Source organism: Rhincodon typus, chromosome 4 (genome assembly GCF_021869965.1).
Source record: "Rhincodon typus isolate 14 chromosome 4, sRhiTyp1.1, whole genome shotgun sequence".
In the NCBI taxonomy this organism is placed as follows: domain Eukaryota; kingdom Metazoa; phylum Chordata; class Chondrichthyes; order Orectolobiformes; family Rhincodontidae; genus Rhincodon; species Rhincodon typus.
Window position 1 is genome coordinate 21,582,481 of NC_063335.1, and position 21,421 is coordinate 21,603,901.

The following is a 21,421-nucleotide window of genomic DNA, read 5'->3' on the forward strand; positions in this document are numbered from 1 at the left end:
TAGGAGGGAGGGCTTCAGATATGTGGATCATTGGGATACCTTCTGGGAAAGGTGGGACTTGTACAAGAGGGATGGGTAGCACTTGAACTGGAAGGGCACCAATATCCTGGGTGGGACGTTTGCTAGACTCTTCAGGAGGGTTTAAACTAGTTTGGCGGGGGGATGGGAACCAGAGCTACAGGTCAGAGGATGGGGTAGCTGGTGTACAGGCAGATACAGCATGCAGAGAGTCTGTGAGGAAGGACAGACAGTTGATAGGGCAAGTTGCAGTCAGTGCAACGGGTTGAAGTATGTCTATTTTAACGCAAGAAGTGTCAGGACTAAGGGTGACAAACTTAGAGCATGGATCAGTACTGGGAGTAAGATGTTGTGGCCATTACGGAGACATGGATAACACAAGGGCAAGAATGGCTGTTGGATGTTCTGTGATTTAAATGTTTCCAAAGAAATAGGGAGGGAGGTAAAAGGGGTGGCGGAGTGGCATTGCTAATCAGGGATAGTTTTACAGCTGCAGAAAGGGAGGTTGTCGAGGAGGGTTTGTCTACTGAGTCAGTATGGGTGGAAATCAGAAACAAGAAAGGAGCAGTCACTTTATTGGGAGTTTTCTATAGACCACCCAATAGCAACACAGACACTGAGGGACAGATTGGGGGCAGATTTTGGAACGGTGCAGAAGTTATAGGGTAGTTGTCATGGGTGACTTCAACTTCCCTAATATCAAGTGGAACCTCCGAAGTGCAAATAGTTTGGATGGAGCAGATTTTATCAGGTGTGTCCAGGAAGGATTTCTGACCAATATGTAGACAGGCCGACTAGAGGAAAGGCCATATTGGATTTAATGCTTGGCAACGAACCAGGCCAGGTGTCAGATCTCTCAGTGGAACAGCACTTCGGTGATAGTGATCACAACTCCCTGACCTTTACTATAGTCATGGAGAGGGATAAGAGCAGACGATATGGGAAAGTATTGAATTGGGGGAGGGGGAATTACATTGCTATTAGGAACTGCAGAGCATAATTTGGGAACAGATGTTCTTAGGAAATGCACAACAGAAATGTGGAGGTTGTTTAGGGAGCACTTGCTATGAGTGCTGGATATGTTTGTCCCACTGAGGCAAGGAAGGGATGGTAAGGTGAAGGAACCTTGGATGACAAGATATGTGAAACATCTATCAAGAGGAAGAAGGAAGCTTATTTAAGGTTGAGGAAGCAAGAATTGGACAGGGGTCTACAGGGTTACAAGGTAGCCAGGAAGGAACTGAAGAATGGACTTAGGAGAACTGGAAGGGGTATGAAAAAGCCTTGGCAGATAGGATTAAGGAAAACCCCAAGGTGTTCTTTACTTATGTTAGGAACAAGAGAATAGCCAGAGTGAGGGTAGGGTCGACCAGGGATAGTGGAGGGAACTTGCGTGTGGAGTCGGAGAAGGTGGGGGAGGTCCTTAATGAATACTTTGCTTCAGTATTCACCAGTGAGAGGGACCTTGTAGTTTGTGAGGACAGTATGAAATAGGCTGATATGCTCGAACAGGTTGATGTTAGGAAGGAGGATGTGCTAGAAATTTTCAAAAACATGAGGATAGATAAGTCCCCTGGGCCAGACAGGATATACCCAAGGTTCCTAGGGGAAGCGAGGGAAGAAATTGCTGCGCCTTTAGTGATGATCTTTGTGCCCACACTGTCCACTGGAGTAGTGCCAGATGTTTGAAGGGTGGCAAATGTCATTCGCTTGTTCAAGAAAGGGAATAGGGATAATCCTGGGAATTACAGACCAGTCAGTCTTACTTCTGTGGTGGACAAATTATTGGAGAGGATTCTGAGAGATAGTATTTATGATTATCTAGAGAAGCACAGTTTGATTAGAAATAGTCAGCATGGCTTTGTGAGTGTCAGGTCATGCCTCACAAGTCTTATTGAATTCATTGAGGATGTGACAAAACACATCAATGAAAGTAGAACAGTGGATGTGGTGTATATGGATTTTAGCAAGGCATTTGATAAGGTTCCCCATGGTAGGCTCATTCAGAAACTAAGGGAGGCATGGGTCCAGGGAAATCTGGCTGTCTGGATACAGAATTCGCTGTCCAATAGAAGACAGAGGGTGGTAGTAGATGGAAAGTATTCAGCCTGGAGCTCGATGACCGTGGCGTTCCGCAGGGATCTGTCCTGGGACCCCTGCTCTTTGTGATTTTTGTAAATGATTTGGATGAGGAAGTGGAAGAGTGGGTTGGTAAGTTTGCTGATGACACAAAGTTTGGTGGAGTATTGGATAGTGTGGAGGGCTGTTGTAGGTTGCAACATTACATTGACAGGATGCAGAGCTGGGCAAAAAAGTGGCAGATGGAATTCAACCCGGAAAAGTATGAAGTGATTCATTTTGGAAGGTCGAATTTGAATGCAGAATACAGGGTTAATGGCAGGATTCTCAGCAGTGTGGACAAACAGAGGGATCTTGGGGTCCATGTCCATAGATCCCTCAAAGTTGCCATCCATGTTGATCGGGTTGTTAAGAAGGCGTACGGTGTGTTGGCTTTCATTGGCAGGGGAATTGAGTTTAAGGCCGCGAGGTTATGCTGCAGCTCTATAAAACCCTAGTTAGACCACAGTTGGAATATTGTGTTCAGTTCTGGTCGCCTCGTTATAGGAAGGATGAAGAAGCTTTAGAGAGGGTGCAGAGGAGATTTACCAGGATGCTGCCTGGAATGGAGGGCAGGTCTTATGAGGAAAGATTGAGGGAGCTAGGACTTTTCTCATTTGAGCAAAGAAGGATGAGAGGTGACTTGATAGAGGTGTACAAGATGATGAGAGGCATAGATAGAGTGAATAGCCAGAGACTTTTTCCCAGGGCAAAAATGACTATTACAAGGGGGCATAATTTTAAAGTGATTCGAGGAAGTTATAGGGGAGATGTCAGAGGTAGGTTCAGAGAGTGGTGGGTGTGTGAAATGCGCTGCCAGCGGTGGTAGTGGAGTCAGATATATTAGGGACATTTAAGCGACTCTTGGATAGGCACATGGATGATAGTAAAATGTAGGGTATGTAGGATCGTTTGATCTTAGTAGGATAATAGGTCAGCACAACATCGTGGGCTGAAGGACCTGTAATGTGCTGTACTGTTCTATGTTCTATGTTTCTATGTTGTCCCATCACCTCATGAATCCCCATCATTACTGTCCTTCCACTCTTCTTCCTTCCTGCTTGTACAGATAGCCAACCCATGATGCCAAGGGCCTGGTTCTCGCTGCCTTCCTCTGAGGAACCATCAACCAAAGCAGTATCCAGAATAGAAAACCAAATCTTGAGTGGGACCTCAGGGCTTCTTACAATACAGGATGGTTCTGTTGAACTGTCTAGCAGTCGTCCATTCTCTATCTGCCTGCTTTACCCCTAACCTGCTGTACGACAATGCCTCTGAAGGCGCTATCCATGTAACTCTCATGGATGCATAACAAGTGACTCCAGTCTCCACTCAAATTTCATAAGCTCAAATTTCTGCAACCAGTCATAGTTACCATATGACAACATTATGGATTTAAGAGGTGTACTTTGTCCTTTTTTTAAATGAAGAGAGATTGAGACAGAGGTACCAAGTTGTCTGCTTCAAGCCGATAAAGTAAACAGCTTGTGAGGCTTTGGGATTTTCTTTCTTTAAAGTTGGATCAAGAGAAACAGCTTGAATGTATGGGGTCAACCTCCCACAGAACCAGGATTTTTAGTTTACCTTTCAGTCGCTGTTGGGATTGTGAAAGCTGCTACATCTCTCTCTGTCACTTTGTTACAGTTAAAAGCTGGAGTTCTCTTCCTATTGCTAAAATTGCATTTGAACAATCTATTTTACTGAATTTGCCTTTGCCAAGTGTGTGTTTATTGGATGTTACCATATTAGAACAGTTATGGTTTAGTAGTTAAATAATATATCATTCAGTTAAGTTTTCCAATAGAGTTAAAGTTAGACCAAGCTTTCTTTCTTTTGTTTTTATTTTAACTATAGTGAATTAATAGAGTGTGTGTTGCTTCAAGCCTGGTAGATTGTCCAATTGAATTGTATCTGAAATGCAATGCCTGGCACTTGCCTTTAAAGTAAGAAAAAGTTAGGATCTAGGCTATCTCTTTGATATGTTTTGATTGGAGGGGGGGTGGGGTTGGTCTGGTCCATAACAACTACACATGATCATTTCAGTTATGTGAAGTTTTCAAGGTTTCCCAAATGTCACTGGGTGTGCATTCTACATGATCATACTGCCTGCTATAGTTTAAATTTACTTTTGTGCTGTTAACTATAAACTGAAGATTAGATATTAGCGAACCTACATTTCTCCTGGGATGTCATTCTTTGAAATTGTTTCAAACTTACTCTTGTGTACCTTTTTAACAGCTGGTCACCTGCAAGCTGACAAAAATAGAAAATGAGAAAAAGCTTCCCTCCCTTCCTCACCAAACTTGCAGTGATTCCACTCTGTCCCACTGCACTCCCAATGAGCTATAAAAATTCAAAGTTCACAGATCCTCAGAGAACACGCATGATGTGGCCAGAACAAATGATTGCCGAGTTTCTCTTCCCAAGCATCTATATTATTCATTTCAATCACTCCCTACGGCAGCAAATCTCACAACTGTTTGGGAAAAGATGTTTCTTCTGAATTTCCTATTGGATTTGTTGGTGACTATCTTATACTCACAGCCTCTAGGTTAGTCTTCCCCACACAAGACAACATTCTCTCTGTATCCACCTAATGAAAACCTTTCGTAATTTTAAAGGCCCTACAGACTTGTACTTTTCAATGGAAAAGGGACAAAGTCTTTCTATCCCTTCCTAATTTGGTTCAGCTGTCTGATCGTACAGTGGCAGTGCGGAGGTTGAAAGGGAAGTGTTACTGAGTTGGAGATACATGTTGTCAGTATATGTGTGAAACCTGGCATGCTTTTGGACTGTATTGCTGATGGGCAGCATATAGATATGAAAGTGGAGGTGATGAAGAATGTTGGAGGAAACCAGAGCACTCAGAGGAAATCCACACTGACACAGGGATGACATGCAAACTGCACACAGACAGTCGCCCGAGGGTGGAATCAAACCTGGGTCCCTGGCACTGTGAGGTAGCAGTGCTAATGACTGAGCCCCAATGCTGCACTTCCCTTATACTTCCTTCTCTCTTACAGGACAAAGTAGTACACAACTGACAGAACAGAGTAGAACTAGGATGGGAGAGATCTCTTGAGGACATCTCTTGCGTATGGAGGACATGGTTGCTTGTATACCTGAGTCAGCTGCTATTAAGCATGTTAATATTAAATGATTAAAGATGTTTTTATTTCCTTTATGAGATATGGAAAAGATCTAGAAAATGTAGATTCAGATTTTTTTCCCATACTTGGCTCCAAATTCCTCATCTTCTATTGAAATCTAGCACATGCTTCTACTCTGGGCTACTCTGGCTATACAATAAGGCCCAACTTCTGGATCTGTTCTGTCATGATATTTAAAATAATATTGAATGGTTTACTTTGCTCCTTCCTCTACCACTGATATTACTGTTACTAAACTTAAACCTCAGCTGAGTTGGTTCCCAGCTAGAAACTCATTGGTCTGCTCCAAAGAGCAAAACTCTACTGCTTCTGGAATTGATGATGTCCTCCATTTTCACCACAATCTTTACAGTCCTGTAGCACTTCCTGCATTCTCGTTCTTTCAAAATAACCCAATCCTCCAATACTCTACCCTCAAACAACTTCCATATTTTACTTATTACACCTGCCTCTGAACTCAGATAACAATTTGTCAAAGTTCCATATTGATTCTATCCTATCACAGTCATCATTATCCCACTGCAGGACTTCTAACATTAACTGCTCTCTATTTCCTACTTCTTGTTTATCATCAAGTTTTGGTGCCCTTTTGTTTGTAACCAGGTCGATATGAAATGAGTACTCTCTGAACCCATTCATGTGCACCCAACCCATAACTTAATTTCCACGTTCTTCTCATTTTAACTAATTTCTCTTTACCCCTCCTGAACCCTGTTCCCTCTTCTGTTATCTTGCCTTTTGCTTTACTGTGTCAGATACTCTGCCCTCTCAATTCCCTACCCAAACATTTCAGTATTAAAGTCCTTTCTGGACTTTTGCCGCTGACCTAAATTTGACGCTTAGGCCTATAGTTTTCTCTTGTCAATCTCTTAAAAGCCCATCAAGATACTGAATTACCAGCAGCAATCCCAATTGCCTGATCCTACTCTCTCCAGTTTTAATGCTGTTAATCTTCTTCCTATTTAATTCAACCCACTGTTAACCCTGTGGACTCTACCAGTGGATCATCTATCATGACTACTCTACAAATTTCCCTCTGTTCTGTCTGTTCATTTGTCATCCTTGTCATCCATGAACATATCGTAGACGATTTCGTCCGCATCTTGGCCTTAATAGAAATTGGCCTGAAGATGATAAGACTTTGCTCCAAAGTGAAGCCTGCTCATCTGGTTGAACATTCTACAATTTTCCCCATCAAGTAGTGGTATAGTTCTTCTAATCAACTCACTACTTGGCCTGGCTCCCTACTTCTTTGTCATTATCTCCACATTTGAGCATCTGATTTTGGTCCACTCCTCTCACCCTGGCCATTCTTTACTGAAATGCTCTCATTTCCACTTTCTTTAGTCCTTGGGAAGCAGACTTAAAAAGATATGGCAGACAACCGTCTTCGCCATTCACCAGCAAATCTAGTTGGATCAAAGCAGATTGGGAAGCCACCAGCATTCATCTGCTTGTCACTTAAGTCCTAATAGCTGCAAGAATTGACCTGCAATATAACAATCTTCAGATAGGTAATAATGAACATTGTTTTTATTGCAATCGGTTTTTTTTAAACAGGGACTGGGTATACTTTAGTATCCTATGTGGGAACACTTTTCAGTGTTGTATTTTTTATTTGTTCAGGTGTCCTTTCAAAGATAAGGGCAATTTTAACAGGCTTGTGGGACAGCCAAGTAATATGATGGGGTCAAAGATTAACTAAGTGGCAATGTTCAATGAGGAGGAGGGATAAAATATTGCTTAAGGGAATTTATGAGCATCCATTCACAAATTAAAGGAGGAACATTTGGGTCATATCCACTCAACTGGAATTCTAATCTTAAAGCCACACAAAAACAACCCAGTGGGTATAAGGTTGCTGTTGGTTGGTTTAATGTTAGGACATTGAGTTTGTTCCATTGTGTTCAGGGACATGGAAAGGGCAGTCAAAAGGTTCCATTACTTGCTCAGAGAAAAGTTTTCATCTTTCTTCAGTCTCTCATATTTCTCTATCTAAGAAATGGGGTCAGCACATTAACACTCACTCTTTGTTTGCAGAGAGGGGCTTTGGAGACTCCGTGATCATTTGCACCAGGAGACTGTTGTTAGATAAAGTGCCTGATCTCTGTTTGGTCTTTGCAGCAGTGGGTATTTTTGAACCACCTGGACCTGGAGTGTACTTCTTGGTTCCTGTTTTACGGGTGGTGTTAAAATTGAAAAATTATGCTTGTTCTGCATTCAGTTTAGTTGAGGGTAGGTGCAGAAATTCTTGTTTCAGATTTGCTTGGATTTGGGAAAAGGCTTTAAATTTTTCTTGGTTGGATTGGGCTGCCCAAAATTTATAGTATTCTACTTAACGTTGTAAATGCTTTTTCTTTGAGTTTTTTTTTCATTACACATCCATTCATGTTACAAATTAACTAGATAGGTGTAAATTCTTGTTCTGACAATAGCTAGCCTGGAACTCTTTTAGATGTCCTCATGACTTAAAAGATGAATTTCATTTCGCGTTAAACATTTTTGCTTCCTGGTATAGAATGATTTTGTTTCACTCTCATACATTTAACTGTCACATAAAGTAAGGTGCTTTTTCATTTCAATCATTTAATCATGCATTATAGTCATAGTGTCACCAATATACTCATCATTTGTTAGTAACTTTTCATAAAATACAGTGGACATATATCTGGACAACGTTAGATAAAAAAGATGCAAACATATGAAAAAATGGAGAGTGATAAATAATATTTAAATTAAGTAAAGTAAATTCAATAATAGCCAAAGAAAGACCACCTGTATGAAAATTTTGTAAAACAAAAGTATTCCACATGCGCTGAATCTGAGTTTGTTCAATAAGTGACTGAGTCATGGAGATCAGGAAAATATCCTTTGCTGAATGTGCTGTTCCAAGCCCTGCAGTCATAGAATGGAGCCACTTCACCTATCATGTCCATGTAACTGATATTAGAAGCGACACAATCTAATCATTTTCCTTTTCCTTTTAATAATCATGATCTCAATAGCACCTCTGCTCTAACAAACCTTTCTATGAACAGACTAACACTACCTTTTTCTCATGGTTATCTTGAGAGATTCTTCAACCAATGAACACAATAATTCGCTACTTACCTTGAAAACCTCCAATGGGCCCTTGTTGGAGTAAAAAGCTGGCAAGTTTTAAAAAGAATAGCTCATAGGAGGCATATGGAGGTTAAAACGGAACTTAGCATTGAGAATAGAAAGCCTAGCCATGGCCTGAACTAGCAGATTATTGCTTGGAAAAGTGGGGAAACACCGAACTGTAGTGAAACATTAACTATCAGGAGTTCAAAATCTGAAGTCACACAACACTACATTATAGTCCAACAAGTTTATTTGAAATCACAAGCTTTTGAGCATAGCCCCTTCATTAGGTAAAGTGAGAGATAAGCGCACACAGACACAGAATTTATAGGCAGAGAGATCAAGGGCAGAGAGATCAAAAGATCATACAAATGGTGTGAGTGGAGTGTTGAATAATAAGACTTTACAGATGATTAAAAGTGTCAGACGTTGTGAGTAAAGTGTCACCAGTCAAATAACAAGCGAAAAGATGATCTATCATCCAATTAAATGAGGCAGCGAGATAATTACAAAAAATAAAAAATAAGGTGATACTGGAGACAAACAAATTGATTGGAATAAGATGATAGGTATAAGAGTCACATGCCAAGGATCTAACCAAAGTAATAAGTAATCCAAAACTGTACAAACTAATTAAGGTAGGGGGATCATAATAATTTATCAAGGTGATAGTGTCCAAACAAAGCAGATTTTACAGATACAAAATGTGTGGTGGAGTCACATGTAGCGCGACATGAACCCAAGATCATGGTTGAGGCTATCTTCATGGGTACAGAACTTGGCTATCAGTTTCTGCTCAGAGATCCTGCGTTGTTGTGTATCTCGAAGGCTGTCTTGGAGGATGCTTACCCGAAGGTCGGAGGCTCAATGTCCTTAACCGCTGAAGAGTTCCCCAACTAGGAGGACACATTCTTGTCTTGTGATTGTTGCGTGGTGTCCATTCATCTGTTGTCATAGCATCTGCATGGTCTTGCCAATGTACCATGCCTTGGGGCATCCTTGCCTGCAGCGTATGAGAGAGACAACATTGGCCGAGTCACATGAATATTTGCCATGAACGTGGTGGGTTGTGTTCCCATGTGTGATGGTAGTGTCCGTGTTGATGATCTGATGTGTCTTGCAGAGGTTGCCATAGCAGGGTTGTGTGGTGTTATGACCGATGTTGCCCTGAAGGCTGGGTAGTTTGCTGTGAACAATAGTCTGTTTAAGGTTTGGCAGTTGTTTGAAGGCAAGAAGTGGAGGCGTAGGGATGATGTTGGCGAGATGTTCATCGTCATCGACGACACATTGAAGGCTGCAAAGAACATGGCATAATCTCTCCGCTCCGGGGAAGTATTGGACGATGAAGGGTGCTCTACTGGTCTTATCCTCTGTCTGTCTCTTGGTGGTCATTGTGGTTTTTCATTGTTGCAAGTTGGAACTGGCTATCGATGAGATAAGCATCGTATCTTGTTCTTCTGAGGGCATCCTTCAAAATCTTTAGGTGTCTGTTGCATTCCTCCTCACCTAAGCAGATCTTGTGTATGTGCAGGGCTTGTCCGTAGAGGAAGTGCAGCATCGTAAGGTTATCTGTGGGCTTGCGGTAAAGTGAGGTACTGAGGTGTCCGTGCTTGATGGAGATGCATGTGTCCAGGAATGAGACTGATTCTGAAGAGTAGTCCATGGTAAGTCTGATGGTGGGCTGGAACTTGTTGATATTGCTATGTTCAGGTGATTCCTCGCCTTGAGTCCAAAGGAAGAAAATGAATGTATCTGGTGTACAGTGTTGGTTGGAGGTCCTGCACAGCAAAGACATCTTGCTCGAACTTGTGCATGAAAATATTGGCATAAGCCAAGTTCCGTACCCGCGAAGACGACCTCAGCTGTGATCTTGGGTTCATGACATGCTATACGTGACTCCACCTCACTGTTCTATATCTGTAAAATCTGTCCTGTTTCGACACCATCACTCAAAACTGTTATGATCTCTCTATCTTAATTAGTTTGTACAGTTTTGGGTTACGTTTTACTTTGGTTAGACCCTCAGCGTGCGACTTTTATACTTTTTTTTTATTCTTTCACTAGATGAGGGTGTTGCTAACCAGGCAGCATTTATTGCCAATCCTGCCCAGAGGACAGTTCAGAGTCAACAACATTACTGTGGGTTTGGAGTCACATGTAGGCCAGACCAGGTAAGGATGGCAGTTTCCTTCTCTAAAGGACATTAGTGAACCAGATGGATTTTTCCAACAATTGACAATGGGTTCATGATCATCAGTAGATTCTTAATTCCGGACACTTTATTGAATTCAAATTCCACCATTTGCTGTGGTGGAATTCGATCCCAGGTCCCCAGAATGTTATCCGTGTTTCTGGATTAACAGTCCAGTGATAATACCACTAGGCCATCGCCTCCACTGGTTTGTTATTATATTCCAGTGATTTGATTTGTCTCCAGCACCACCTTATTTTTAATTTTTTAAAATTATCTCTCTGCCTCATTTTATCGGATTATAGGTCATCCCTTCGCTTGTTATTCAGCTGTTGGCATTTTACTCACACCGTCTGACACATTTGATCACTTGCAGAAACTTATCATTTGACATTCCACTCACACCACTTGTATGATCTTTTGATCTCTCTGCCCTTGATTTCTCTGCCAATAAATTCTGTGTTCTGTGTGCTTCTGTCTCACTTCACCTGACGAAGGGGCTACGCTCTGAAAGCTTGTGGTTTCAAATAAACCTATTGGACTTTAACCTGGTGTTGTGTGACTTCTGACTTTGTCCACCCCAGTACAATGCCAGCACCTCGACATCATTAAGAGCTTGATCAAGAGGACAAGGTGTAGAATACTGCCACTATCGGTGACTTTTGGGACAAGTGCACTGCGCAGCATAAAATCTACAAAAAACCCAAGTAGAGCATAATTTATTGAGGGTTAAAGTTGATACAAAATTGTATGGCATTTTAATGTGATAATGGAAGCAGCCACTGTATTAAGTTTGCAGGCCTCAGCTTCTATGGGTATCATAAAAATGGAGAGCGTGTTGTTGGAAAAAAAGAGGAAACTGATTATCTCCATTAAGGATTGAATCCTAATAGGAAAGAACTAAAATGGATAAAAACAAAGAAATACTGACAAAGAAGAGTCTTGGCCAAATATAATGGAGGCAATGGAATGTCCCAAGTTATTTCACAGCATTATAAAATGAAATAAGGCATGGAGTCACAGAAGGCTAGATGACCAAAAGCTTTGCCAAAAAGATTTAAAGAGAGTCTTAAAGGCAGCAAGTAAAGTGGAGAGGCGAAAGGATACAGAGAGGGTTTTCCAGGGTTTAGGGATTAGGAAGCTGAAATATGTGAAAAATTGTAAAAAAAAGTTAAAAAGCCCACAAGAAAAGTTCCTGTGGGAAAGAAATAGGATATACGTTTTCAGCAAGTTCTGATTTTAAGTTAGAAAGGATAATGTTTCTCCGTGTCTATATGAATGTGTAAGTTACAGTATTTCTTTTGTTTGAAAGTCTGTTTTTGAAAAGTATCTGTGTGACTGCCTGTGATGTCAACAGCACTCATTGTTTTGTGCACACAATTAAAAGCCTCAAGAGTTTAATCTTGGATGCTGGAAGTACACATGCTTGTCCTCTTTCAAGTTGGTTAATTTTTGTTTAATGTACATATACATATGTATTCATTTTCAAGATAATAGTGCCATGTTTTTAGCTTTTGAACTAATTTAAACCATGTGAATATTCATTGGGATTATGATTTGGAATTATCACATAAATTTGATACTCTGTTCATAACTGAGTTTAAGGAACAACATTTCTAATTGCAGAACCGCAATTAAATATGTATAGTGCAGTTAAAATTTAGAATTAGGAAGAAAAAACTAAGTTACATTGTAAGTTAAAGACATGATATGGTTTTATTTTGATTAGAGTTTATTGTGTAACTGTAAATAAAAAGTATATTAGTTCAAACTGAAATTTTGAAAACACCTAATAGATTCCAACAAAAAAGTGCTATTTCTTTATTAGGTTTACATTAAATATGTGTAGTCTTGTATTAAATCTTACAGGCTTCTTAATGTGGTTACAGCAGATTCAAGATTTGCTATTGTGATTGCACCTTCCCACACACCCTACAGTTTTGACAATAGGATGTAATTTAGCATGAAGGATGATTGACCTGTATGGAAGGTAAGATTTTGACCTTGGCAGTAGTGATTCAATGAATTCTGATAGAGGTTGACAGGAGGTACAGCAACTGGAGGCAGGCAAAGAAAGAGTCTGTTCTAAAATCACCCAATGGCAAGTAAGGGTGGCAGGGTAATTCAATGAGGCATGAAGATTTAGATTGTCCTAGAATTGATAGCCACCCTGAAGGGTGAAGGAAAAGGCCTTGGAGATTGACAGGATGACAGGCCATTGGCGATGGGGAGATGGACATCTGCTAGATATTTACTGACAGAATTAGAAATCAGGCTCAACCTGCCATATGGTTCATAATTATCTCTGATGCTGAATTCTTGTCACATCGATCTCAGTGGGGACTCTAAGGGAGACAGCCAGACTGCCATTTGTTGAGGCACACATCAAAAGGGAGCAGGAGCAGATGTTGGAGACTGGGGTACCATGAAGAATCCCTGTTGGAAAGAACAGAACACTCCAAGCTTTGTTGAGCTTGCATAATATGCTAATCTACAAAGTAGAGCAGCAGTGGAAAATATGTGAGGTTCTATCAGCATTTCGAGAGGCATGGCACATCCTTGGAGAGATACTGAAGCAGTATTTTCTAAACATGGGTGCTATGGTGCCGATGTCCACAGAAAGATTGGCCAACTGCAAGGAACATCAGATGTGGCAGACAGCTGTATGCATGTTGACCCTGGCTAAAGACCTCCACACTATAAGTAGGATGGAGGAAAACTTTACATTAGCATTGGACACCTCACTGAAATGCAACAATGTGGTCTCCAAATCTCATTTAGTGGGGAAATGTGGGTGAACCATGAGGGGGAAATTTGAGAAAGGGCACAGAGATGTGGACACACTGCTTAAAGGTGTTCCCTTTCTCATTATTTATCCCACTCAGAGCCCCAAATGCTGCCTACTGGCTCTAAGGATCGTGTCTACTCCAGCACCTCTGCAGATAGGGCAGTCTTTGACTGGGCATTCAGGAACCCAATCCCAGAGAACATCTGACATGGGCATGCCAGCTGTTAGCTTGGAGAAATGTTCAAAATACCTCTAAATCTGCTGAAGCCACCACAGCAGCACAAAAACTAATCAGTGAAGAAAAAATCTTTATATTGCACAAGGGAATTCACTTAAGCGTTAACAAAATTGTCAATGTGTTAATGTAATGTCAAATCTGAATGAATCATGCACTTTCTTTCGAGTCTCCATTCTCCAGTCATCTCCATTGTTGCCTTTTGAAAAGGGCATTATCCTTGAGGGGAATGGTATTTCCAGAATGGAAAATGAGCAAAGGATGTGCTTTTCTGAGAGTGGGAATTTTTTATTTGGGTGCAGGAGGCAGTTGATTCAACAAAGTTTTGGAATATGTCTTTCCAGACTCAGGATATTGGAACTATAAGCCAGTTTCTCAGGCAGTTAGTTAAGTGACTCCAAGCACCATGGTCACACCAGGCTCCTTCTAATCCTATTCCTCCTCTTCAGAGAATACAGTTATCTTCACCATCCTCTACCTGCACTTCCTTTCCTCCCTTCAGCTCTATATTCAGGGGAGAACAGATTGCTGTCATTCTGGAGATCTTTGCTGGTAATATTGAAGGGCACCACCAGAGCTGTCCAGGCAGCTAAATCGCATCTTCAACAATCAGTGCATCCTTGCACTCATGTGACTCTGATTGTATTTTTCTTTGCTTGCAGTAGAGCTGCTTATAGGGATCATCAACTGTGTCCTTAGTGGACAGCCATCATCTCCAACAAGCCGTTAACTAACTGTTTAAATGTGAAAAGACCTGTGAATATATTGCGCAAAAATGAATGGAAATCTTCCAATGGTCACATGTCATCTGAACATGGATGGACAGGAATGCATCTGATTGACAAAAGCTGTTAGTTGCTCTGAGAACACCTTAATTGCCAAATATCTGCAAATGTGTATTGACTATAGCTTCATTATCTGTAGTAATCTCGCTGCTGTAACTAAAAAGTGAAAGCCCCCTGGGTATGATTAGCCTCCATCCTGTTGTGGGTCACTTTGTGATGATGGGATGCAGGGGGATGCAGACCTACAAACCTGCAAATGACAGGAGGTTGTTCAACTTAAGGCCAATTACCGACGGTTGACTAGGAATTTCCAGTCAGCCATCAAGTCTCCACCATAGTATGGGACTGTTTACATGCCTGGAGGTGAAGCACCCTCTCCATATTTACTTTCTAATGCAATCTGCTGTGGCTTTCAAACTGGAAAGCCTCAGATTAGTCCTTTAACTTCCTTTAATTGGATGGCAAGTCTGCTCTCTGGGCATTTACTGGCAGCTTTGGGGTGGTGTCATAATGAGTGAACGTTTCGCACAAAATATAGGCTTTCGGTCCACATCAAAGCCTAGAGGCAGGATTCAGAAACTCTTGCCCAAAGTGCAAACAGGAAGAAGTCCAAAGAGGAAGTCAGTTCCAAATTACTTGCAAGCACTTCAGTTCGTAATGTGAAGCTACCAAGTACAAGTACCAAACTAAGATCTAAATTTTCTAAAATAATTTATTTCAATAGCAAATCAAAAAAACATTTCAAAAGATATCTATCAGGTGCTGATTGTGAGTACAGGTAAATAAACTGTAGTGCAGAGCTGTTGATTGCTAGCTTTGCTGTTGAAGACATTTCTATTGTTGCCAACGAACCTTTGAAGAAAATGTTTTTAATAGCCTCACCATAGATTAAATATTAGGACCACGTAGCACAGAAGAACAAAAATTCTGACAAGCACCTGATTAAAGCCAATATCTTGCTTGCACCTGATGGCATGTGCAGTGATACTGCAATACAAGTATGTGTGAAAATGTGATGCTACAACTGAAGCAAATAGCGTGCGGAAAATTTGCACTGAGTATAATTCTCAGAGAATCATAGAATCATAGAGCTGTACAACATGGAAAAGACCCCTCAGTCCAACTTGTTCATGCTGACCAGATATCCTAAATTAATCTCGTCCCATTTGCCAGCATTTGTCACATATCCCTCTAAATCCTTCCTATTCACATACCCATCCAGATGCCTTTTAAATGCTGTAATTGTACCAGCCTCCAACACTTCCTCTGGCAGCTCATTCCATACGTGCACCACCCTCTGCTGGAAAAGTTGCCCTTTAGGTCCCTGTTAAATCTTTCCCCTCTCACCTTAAACCTATGCCTTCTAGTTTTGAACTCCCCCGGCCTGGGGAAAGGACCTTGTCTATTTACCTTACCCATGCCCCTCATAATTTTATACACCACTATAATGTCACCCACTCAGCCTCTGATGCTCCAGGGAAAATAGTCCCAGCTTATTCAGCCTCTCCCCTCCAACACTGGCAACATTGTCGTAAATCTTTTCTGAACCTTTCAAGTTTCACAACATCCTTCCTATAGTGGCGAGACCAGAACTGAATGCAGTATTCCAAAAGTCACCTAATCAACGTCCAGTACAGCCACAACATACCTCCCAACTCCTATATTCAATGCGCTGATGAAGAAAGACAAGCATACCAAAAGCCTTCTTCACTATCCTATATACCTGTGGTTCCACTTTCAAGGAACTTTGAACCTGCACCCCAAGATCTCTTTGTTCAGCAATACTTCCCAGGACATTAAGTGCATAAATCCTGTCCTAATCTGCCTTTCCAAAATGCATGCTTCGTTACTTAACAACATGACAGGAAATGGTTGATCTGGCTTAGTTGAATTTAACAATTTAACTAAATCTTTTAAATCAAGTCACAGATATACATATATTTCATACAGAAATTTACTTTAAGATAATCAGAGCACGGTCAAATATACCATACTCGCTAGAATGAAGAAAATGGCAATAAAAGACCACATAAAATATGGTTTGGGAAAATTGATGGCTAAGGAAAAATAACACTTAGCAAGAACTACCCTCAAGCTATGGGATAAACTGGAGCTTTATATACAATGCATTGTCATTTTCTTTGCTATATCGTCAAGTGTTGATTTTGGTGATCCTTGCTGTACTGTTCCCTAACTACCAACTCAATTCCTCTCCCTGTAATTTGTCTGAGACTAAACAAAACTAAAGCGACATGAGGTTCCAATGACATCTGCGGCATCACTATGACCACCCATCTTCATCTCCATAACAATCCATCTTTAATCTTTGCTAGCCAGAGAACCATAATTAATGTTAGAACTATACAACTGTAATTTTCATTCCGATAATTGTAGTAAATTTTCATTGCACTCATTTATATTGTTTCAGTATAGTATTGTGGGGATATAATTCTGCAACAAAACCTAACCAGTGTCTTCTGCAAGTTAAATATCACCTCCTGGCATTTATATTCAATGCTGAATGTATAAAATCAGAATTCGATTTGCCTTTTTATTGTCTGTTCAATCTGGAGTCCCTACATTTTGAAGATTTATGAATCAATAGCAGCAGGCCTCTCTTCCATACTGTTAAAAGCTTTACAATTTATGGTACAATTCCTTTCACTGCAGACTTTCCAAAATGCAATACTAGACATTTTGTATTCGGCACTTACTTTCTTATTCTGCCTCCAGTATCCTGAAATGTCTTGTATTCTTCCTCAATTCGTCTTCCTTTACATTAAATGTCATCACCAAACTTTGATATAATTTCCTTACTTTTCATTTCAATCATTTGTATAGGAAGAAGCAAAAATGGTCAAGCACCAATCACGGCTCTCCACTACCAATCTGGAGAACCAAATCATTCATTTTACCTATACTCTGCTATTGCACACTGTGATTTGGTTTTCTTCCCTTTAATACCAGAAAAATAAAACTGGATGCTAGTACTAACTGGGCATTAATGATTCAACAACATTTTTTACATGCTGTCTCATTTCTTTATGATTCATTTCAATGGGAAAACAATAAACAATAAAGCATTGTTCTTATTTGCTATCTCCCACTTGTGCTGCTGGCTAAGAGGAAATCCACCTTCTAGCCCTCCAGTTGACTCAAACACGAGCACCTTTATAAGGATGATGAAGTTCCTGCATTCCAGGGCCTTAATGAGATACAATGCCTTCTCAAGAGCAGAAAAAGTGTATACCAATTGGGCATCTTGCTGTGGTTGATACCTGGACATCTCAAAGTTGCAACTTTTAAAATTAGAAATGGTCTTGGACGGTGCCCTTGTTTTAGGTGGAGGGGTTGTAGTTGAACGGGATCAGTCCTTTACTGGACTATCTTTCATGTCCTTCCCAGTACTTATACAATGTGAGCTGTCACAAATGTAGTCCAAGTGACCTGTGAATCTTGACACTTTCACCACTCATCTCTCCAACTGTGTAAATCTGAAGAACACCAAGTTCCCATCAGTCAATAACAACCTGTCCTTCACACTTCCGCGTTGATTGCCTTGCTTTGCCTGTGCCCTGAATACTTATTCACTAATTTCATTCCTAATTCTGGAATTTTGAAACGTATTAACATCAAAGCAAACAAACTGGCCTTTAACCTTATGGCTTATCATTTATGTTGCATATTATTGGGTTGATATAATCCTTAATAAGCTTTCCTTTAATTGATTAAATCAATGTACTGATCTAAAGATTATAACTTCTTGGTAGCAACGGATGAAAAGTAATGAATTAATCACCAAACCCATTCTACAATAAAAAGGCTTCACTAAGGGTTAGATCTGAAGAAATACTTGTACTTTATCATACTTGTATTGTCTTTACTTGTTTGGATTTGTTTTCTTTCGAATGTAAGCATTTGAGGATCACGTACCTTTTGCTGCAGAATTTGGACCTGATCTTTAGCAGTGGTTAGTTCCAATACTGCCTTCTGATTATCATGCTGATGCTTCAGGATATCCTGGAAATTCTGTCGTTCTTGCTGTTTTTTCAGATTCAGTTTGTGTTTTAGCTCCCCTTCAATTTGTCTGAGAAAATTACAAAAGTGCATTTCAGGCACATGCTAAAGTAGCATAACCCAGCAGGCCCCAACCTTTTCAGTATCAAGGCACACTTCAATGAGACAAACAATTCCATGGTACACTCTCTTTTGCAACTGAATTGATTGCTCATAAATGTCACACATACTCATATTTACTATGGTTATGGTCTTACTAGAGAAGTTTGCAACATAGTGCATACAACAAGCTGAAATAGGATCAAAAGCATCAACTTTCCAAATACACCTAAAAAAAACCCCACCTTCCATTGCAAGCACAGACACAGGGAGTTTGGACACTTAGAAGTATTTTCAGGCAGGAAATTTGGAGAACAATGGTAAAACCAAGTGAAACATCTTGGTATATGAATTCTCACTGAGGCTTTGTGAAGCTGAGCTCTATCAATGTCAAAATGAAGTGAATATGTAGACATTGGTTGCATCTTTACCACTCAAAAAGCAAGGTACTGGGATCATTGGTTCACATTGGAAGGAAGGTCAGGTAGAAGCTATTGTCAAAGCCTAGAGGCTCAATGACTGGAAGGATGACTTGGAAATTCTATTAATTTATGAACAATATATAATGCATGTAAGGCATGATCAGATTTTGACAATCTTAGAAAGAAGGATGGATATTTATGAACGAAGATAGAATAGAATTTAACAGAACATATCCAAGATTACAAAATTTTTAATAGAGATTTCTAATGCAATGCTGAAACAGCCAATAGCCTATATTTGTACAACAAAAACAGAAAGTGGAGAAACTCAACATTTCAAGTCCGGTGACCCTTCTTTAGAAGGGTTCTGAAGAAGGGTCACTGGACTCGAAACTTTCGCTCTTTTTCTCTCCTCAGATGCTGCCAGACCTGCTGAGCTTCTCCAGTAATTTCTGTTTTTGTTTCAGATTTCCAGCATCCGCATACATATACCGTATTTGTGCCACTCCGCAAGTAATTTTTTTTTTTGTCAAAGCAGTAAAGTTGTATTTCAGCCTAGAAGGCCTTCAAAGAAATTTTAAAGAGAAGAAACTGCCTTCAAATTCAGAACTGCTGGCTAGACGATCAACTACCCTTACAAAGGAATTCTCATCTGGTAATTCCAGTTTTGCACTTTTGCATTCCAATCAAAAAGCACATTGATAAACTGGTAACCAGTTTTTAACCTATAACTAACTTGTTGCTAATTTTATAATTTCTTTATCCTTTATGATTCTCTCTCACCTGGTTTGAGGGCATGCCTGTATTGTGAAGTATTCACCCCCTCACCCCAAGATTTTAGTATATGTGAAAAAAATGCTATAATTACTTGCGGAGTGGCACAAATACGGTATATGTATGCGGATGCTGGAAATCTGAAACAAAAACAGAAATTACTGGAGAAGCTCAGCAGGTCTGGCAGCATCTGAGGAGAGAAAAAGAGCGAAAGTTTCGAGTCCAGTGACCCTTCTTCAGAACCCTTCTAAAGAAGGGTCACCGGACTTGAAATGTTGAGTTTCTCCACTTTCTGTTTTTGTTGTACAAATATAGGCTATTGGCTGTTTCAGCATTGCATTAGAAATCTCTATTAAAAATTTTGTAATCTTGGATATGTTCTGTTAAATTCTATTCTATCTTCGTTCATAAATATCCATCCTTCTTTCTAAGATTGTCAAAATCTGATCATGCCTTACATGCATTATATATTGTTCATAAATTAATAGAATTTCCAAGTCATCCTTCCAGTCATTGAGCCTCTAGGCTTTGACAATAGCTTCTACCTGACCTTCCTTCCAATGTGAACCAATGATCCCAGTACCTTGCTTTTAACTTTAGAACAGTGTTGTTGTGGACCATACAAAGTCAGAGTCCATAAACAGAAAGGGTTAGAGAAAACACCAGCACTGTTCAAAGTAAATCAAAATCCGTTTACAGACAGATGACGAGAATAAGGAGAGAGATTTATTTTAGAACTCTTAATCTGTCCGTGATATAGACACAAGTTCATTCAATTGTACTGTGGTGGACAGTGGAGGCACGTCCATATTGGCTGGAGTGGGTTTGTTACAATATTAGCTAGATTCTTTTTATAAAAAGGTCGAAAACAAGGCTATGGAATTTGAGACTTCTACCTGTTACAGGTTTGGGGATGGAAAAATGCTGAAATCACCAAAAAGAGTGGTTATTCCTTATAATATAGCTAGTGTAAACCTCTTTAAAGCTCAATTGTAATGTCAAGTGAAATATTCTTACAGCTGAGCACACTGTCTATAAAAGAGGCTCAAATGTTCCTGGAGCCAAAACAGAAGTTGCTGGAAAAGCTCAGCAGGTCTGGCAGCATCTGTGAACAGAAATCAGAGTTAACGTTTCAGGTCCAGTGACCCATCCTCATAACTGATGGTAGCTAGGAAAATATTGGTTTATATACAGAAGATAGGGTGGGGGAGGAGGTCAAGAGTAAATGATAGGTGAAGATATTAATGGCCAGTCTATCCCCAGAAATGGAAACAGAGATGTCGAGGAAGGGAAGGAAGGAGTCAGAGATAGGCCAGGTGAAAGGGAGATTGTGGTGGGGGGTTATGGTGGGGAGGGAGTGGAAACTGGAGGCGAAATCGATGAACTTTTCCAATTCCGGATGAGGGAGGCAAGCAGCACCAATGATATAATCGATATATCGGAGAAAGAGTTGTAAGTGGGGCCTGGAATAGGACTGGAACAAGGGATGCTCCATGTACCCCATGAAGAGACAGGTATAACTGGGGCCCATGTGAGTAGCCATGGTCACCCCTCTGACCTGAAGAAAATGAGAGGAATGAAAAGAGAAATTGTTGAGGGTGAGGATGAACTTGGCCAAGTGGAGGAGGGTGGTGGGTTGGGGGACAGTTCAGGCCTTTGTTCCAGGAAGAAGCAGAGAGCCCTGAGACCAACGTGGTGG

At 40.5% G+C, this 21,421-nt stretch overlaps 1 protein-coding gene across 1 annotated transcript in view; it reads right to left on the minus strand.

The window, feature by feature from the left end:
* Positions 1-21,421, minus strand: part of LOC109938338 (polyamine-modulated factor 1-binding protein 1-like) — a 414,237-nt gene that overhangs the window by 102,459 nt on the left and 290,357 nt on the right. The window contains exon 21 of the mRNA XM_048595662.1: positions 18,344-18,497. Within this exon, the coding sequence (XP_048451619.1) occupies positions 18,344-18,497 (154 nt within the window). The remainder of the gene's footprint in view (positions 1-18,343; positions 18,498-21,421) is intronic.